Source organism: Gekko japonicus, unplaced genomic scaffold (assembly GCF_001447785.1).
Source record: "Gekko japonicus isolate JY-2015 unplaced genomic scaffold, Gekko_japonicus_V1.1 scaffold127, whole genome shotgun sequence".
Classification (NCBI taxonomy): Eukaryota; Metazoa; Chordata; class Lepidosauria; order Squamata; family Gekkonidae; genus Gekko; species Gekko japonicus.
The window spans coordinates 1638640-1643396 of NW_015170891.1; the positions used below are offsets into that span (position 1 = coordinate 1638640).

General features: G+C 46.2%; 1 protein-coding gene across 1 annotated transcript in view; it reads left to right on the forward strand.

Moving 5' to 3' along the window:
* The first annotated feature begins 2670 nt into the window (after positions 1–2670).
* Positions 2671–4757, forward strand: part of TTLL11 (tubulin tyrosine ligase like11) — a 77319-nt gene continuing 75232 nt past the window's right edge. The window contains exon 1 of the mRNA XM_015418415.1: positions 2671–2735. Coding sequence (XP_015273901.1) covers positions 2671–2735 — 65 coding nt within the window. The remainder of the gene's footprint in view (positions 2736–4757) is intronic.

A 4757-nucleotide genomic window follows, 5' to 3' on the forward strand; every position in this document is an offset into this window, starting at 1 on the left:
CTGGTGGGAGCAGGGGACGGGGCTTATGTGGCCGCCCCCTGGGCTTCTGACTGGCGGAGCGGTGCTCCGGTGCGCTCCAGCAGGAACCGAGGCCTGCCCCTGTCAATTATGCAGAGTCCCAGCAGCAGGAAGACCCGATGAGTAAGGAGGGTTACAGAAATAGCTTTGGGCTGGTGTGGCGGCACAGTGCGGCTCAAGCTCTCCATCCCCTCCCCTCTTCTACAGTGGCCTGCAAGAGTCATCTCCCTTTGTTGCCTGCTGTATTTTAAAGGGACCATCAGGCGAGCAGTAGGAAGGAGGATCTGCTCTAAGCACATTTTCTGAGAGCAGATTTTAGCCCCTCCGCCTTAAAACAGAGGAATCTGACAAGTTCTTCTGCAGCAGTGGAGTTCTTCTTTGGGGATTGTTGAACTGAAGGCTCTTATTCCCGAAGGACTACAGAGGGCTGGGAGGGGAGCGGATGGAGAGCTTGAGCCGTGCTGCACCACTGTGCCAGCCCAAAACTATTTCTGTAACTCTCCTTCCTTCTGGTGACTCCTCGCCTGCTCTTTAAATTTGTTACTTAAATTTAATGTAATGTTTACTGCACTTTTAATGTAATGTTTACTTTTAATTTCATTAGCAACCCCCCCGCACCCTGGAGCCCCCTAGAAAAATTCCTGGCTATGGGGTTGGCCTGCTCACACACCAGCAGCCTCCTGCTTACCTCCCTCATACCAGTAAGAGCCCTGGATGGGCCAATTCTGGACCCCAGACCTTATTGGCACCCCTGAGGGGCCGAATCTTTCTTGGTGCTCTATGGTATCAGATGCAGCCTCCTTCAGTTTAATACATTGTGTATGCTCAGAAATAGAGGGGGTTAAAGGGAGACGTTTTTGAGACAGCACACACAAAAAACCCTGTTTTAAAGAGTCTAGCTTGCTGGAAATTTAGTTCAATTGCTGGAAAATGACTATTACTGTTTCTCCTTTAAGGAGGCAACGATCGCATATTAATTCCAAGAGAAAAATCCTTTTGTGAATCTCATGACTCTTGTCCTAGTCTCCCACATTCATGGGGAGGGGTCAATGGCAAGTTCTCATTTATGCTTAGGGGGGTGCCTGAGAATTTCCACGGTCTGTCTCCCTAGGGGATGTCTGGGAGTTCGAAAAAGTAATCCAGTGGCAGAGAAGTTACAGGCTCAGATTCCAGCATTAGGTGAGAGAAGTTCTTGTTTGAAGAAGTCCGGAATTGCATTAACACTGAGTCTGAGTCTTTCAGCTTTAAGTGGTTGTGGATAGGAGGCTGCTTGGCAAGAGTAGGCGGAGAGCAATAGTCTAAAGGCAGCTGTTTTGTTAATTACTCACGTTAGTGGCAGGCAGCTACGGCTCTTGCTAGGAGCTGCAGCGCCACCTGCAGGCTTTCATTGCTCGTTGTCCTTGGGCGTCTTTTGTGGAAAGTCTGACACAGACTCGCAGAAGAGTACGCAAAACAAAACAGAGGTCCAGTGGCACCTTAAAGACTAACAACATTTATTTCAGTATGAGTTTTCATGAGACAGGACTCAGTTCTATAGATACTGTCGCAAGACAGAAACCTGCAGGAATTGCAGAAACGGATAGTTACAGAAAGGAAAGGGGGGCAGGAAAGTAACAAGTTAAGCAGAGAGAAACCCAATATAATAAATCAGGTGAGATTCTCTTTGTGGGAACTTGAATTGCTTGGGTAGATTAAGGTCTGATGGGAGAGGTCAGAGGTTCTAGCCTCTCTCATATGCAATGAAGAAAAAGGGCAATAAAGTAGGGTAAATAGCAAACTATTTAAGGAGCAGTTTGAAGCATGGGAAAATTGACCAGCTTTCAGTATATGGTTATGGTATAATGCAACATGATAAGAACAGTCTATTGAAGTCATTTAAAAGAGTGTTACTAGAAATTATTAGAAATTAGAATGAGTTAGGAATTCCAAATCTCAGTTTAAGCCAGGACAACAGAAGATGTTTAATTTCTTAATGACTTCTAGTCTAGCACTTTGGTGGTATACAGTCTATTTGCAGGTTTTTCCCCTGTAGAACAGTGACTTTCAGATCTGCAACAATATGCCCAGGAAGATAACAGCCCAAGGCCCACCCAGGCTGCAAAGTGGAAAATCCAGTTTGGAAGCCCCAGCTCCCCTCCCCACCCCATATCCCCTTTGTCACCAAAGCCTTTTTGTCTGCAGCTTCCTCCCATCTCTTGGCCCTACGTGAGCCCCCCCCCATCCTCTTTTCTTGGCTTTTTCCTTTTTCTGCTTCATCCATCCCAATTTCCACCACCTCCACCCTTCCTTCCTCCCACCCAAGTTCTGCAGCTGAACCTACTTTGACCCCACTCTGTTTCCAAGCTCCCACCAGGGTCCTTTTTAATATTTATCAACACAACTGTTTGATCATTGACTACAGATGAGCAGCACATGAATACTTGAAATAAACACACTGACCGATTCCGCAAAATATAAGGATCAAGAAGACGCGGGGGAAATCGGGGGGAGATGCGGGTCAAAATGCGGCCGCACAGCAAATAGTGGGAAACTGAGCAGTACAACCGGGGAAAATGGCATACTGAGGGTGGAACAACTGCTTCTGTGGAATCGGTCCCACTGATTTCAGGAAGCAAGGTCTTGAGCATGGGATTCATTTTTCCATTGTGATCAATGGGACTTCAGAGTGCTGAACTTTGGCTGAAACTTGCCCTGATGCTGCAGAACCAGCTGAACAGGTCAGAAATTAAGGAAATTTTCCCAATAAGAATATACTCTGGTAGAGGTGCTTCCACTGAATATGGCATGAAAAGAGACACAGAGGTCATCTGTGAGATCTATGTGACTGTGAGTGTGTGGATCTTCCAAGCCCTTCAAAAAAAAGAACAACCTGATCAGAACTGTGTGTACTTCATACGCAAACATTTAAAGTTTTCTGCCAGGACAATTCAAATTCTGTGACCTACGGGACCACCTCTCCTGGTATGTCCCCTGGAGAGCATTACACTCAAGAGACCAACACCTACTGGAAGTCCCTGGCCCAAGGAGCGTCCGGCTGTCCTCAACCAGAGCCAGGGCCTTCTCAGTCCTGGATCTGACTTGGAGGAACTCTCTGCCTACTAACATCAAGGCCCTGCGGGATCTGTCAGAATTCCGAACGGCCTGCAAGGCAGAGGTGTTCTGCCAAGCATATGGTTGAGGACAGCAATGGTTTTTTAATGGTCTTTAACAATTCTTAGTGGTTTTAACATCTACCTGGCTTTTAACTGCTTTTCACCCCTTTCACCCATGCTGATGTAAATTGAGGGAGTTAGGAATTTAGGTTATGGCACCATGCAGATGTTTGGTTTTATGGATTGGGATTTTCGACTGTGTATCATTTGTATTTTAATGAATTTTGTTGTGCACTGCCCTGAGCCTGCTTGTGGGGAGGTCGGTATAGAAGCCTAAGGGGAGAGAGAGAGATCGTGAGAGCGCAAGCAGGCATCATTTTCCAGTTATGTGCTGTTTAGCCTGCAAACTGATGCTATTTAATGTATCCTGGTTGTCCTTATCATGGTGTTCTGGAGGGCATTAATGCCCAACATTCAGCTGCAGGAAATCTTCTTCCACCACATCTGTAGCTTTGGAGATTTTAACAGGCATTGCCTCATGCCCTTTCAAGGATAACCTTGCAGTCAGTCATGAGGGCTAGAAACCTGGTGTTTTTAAAAAGCTTTGTTTCTCAGGAAGCTCAGTTCTGTGCTCAGTACCATATTCTGCACTTCCACAGAACCATGATGTGCACACACAGTTCATCCTTGGTCCAGCAGACCTGCTTGTGATATCCATCCAATCATACGGACTGGCTGAGGAGGGGATTTCAATGGCCTTTGCAAAGGAAATGGAGATGAATAGCAGCTGAAGGAGGCTAGGCAATAGGGAAAGGGCCAGTTGCGGGAACCTGTTGGAGCAGGCCAAGTCAAACATTGATTTGATTTTTTTTAGGCCACACTCTCCGTTTAAGAAATTCACAACACCTTAAGAAATCACATATAATAATCTAACAAGATAAATGCAGCAGTAACAAGAATATTTAACAAAGAACTGTGTAAAATTGTCCAGAATAAAAGGTATCTTAAAAACCCCAAACAAAACAAAAACCCCACAAAAACAAGTCACAATTAAGCCTTCCCCTGACATTCCATAAATGCCTGGGAAAGACATATTTTTGACTGGTTCCTAAAGCTCCTCAGATTTGTTGCCAGATGCCCAACTGTGGGGAAGGAACTCCAAAGACAATGTGCCAGGACCAAGAAGGCCGTCTAAAGGTAGCCACCCATTTTCCCTTTGAAAGGAGAGGCGCACAACTTCATGCCTCTGAAGGGGTTCTTAGCTGTTGGTTAGGGGTTGAGAGCAGGTGGCTGATCCTTCAGGCACCCTGCTTCCAATGTCCAGAAAGGAAAGGACAGTCATTGTAACTTCTTCAGACCTGGCCAGATGTTCCTTTTGATCTTTTCTACCAGCCAATGTTGTGGTTGTCTTCTGAACTCCTTAACTCCTTGGTGTTTCCCATCTGATTCCTCTCCAGAGGCAGCCCATGGGGAGGTGGAATCTGCAGCAGAATCCAAGGTGTGGTTGTGTGCTTAGTGGACTCACGCACAGCCCTATCGACACCACCATCTTGGATACACACAACAACTTTGCACTGCTTTTGAGAAGACTGATTGGTCCTTATCAAGTTGTCCATTTATTCTAGGTGTGCAGTGGACAGGGAGGGG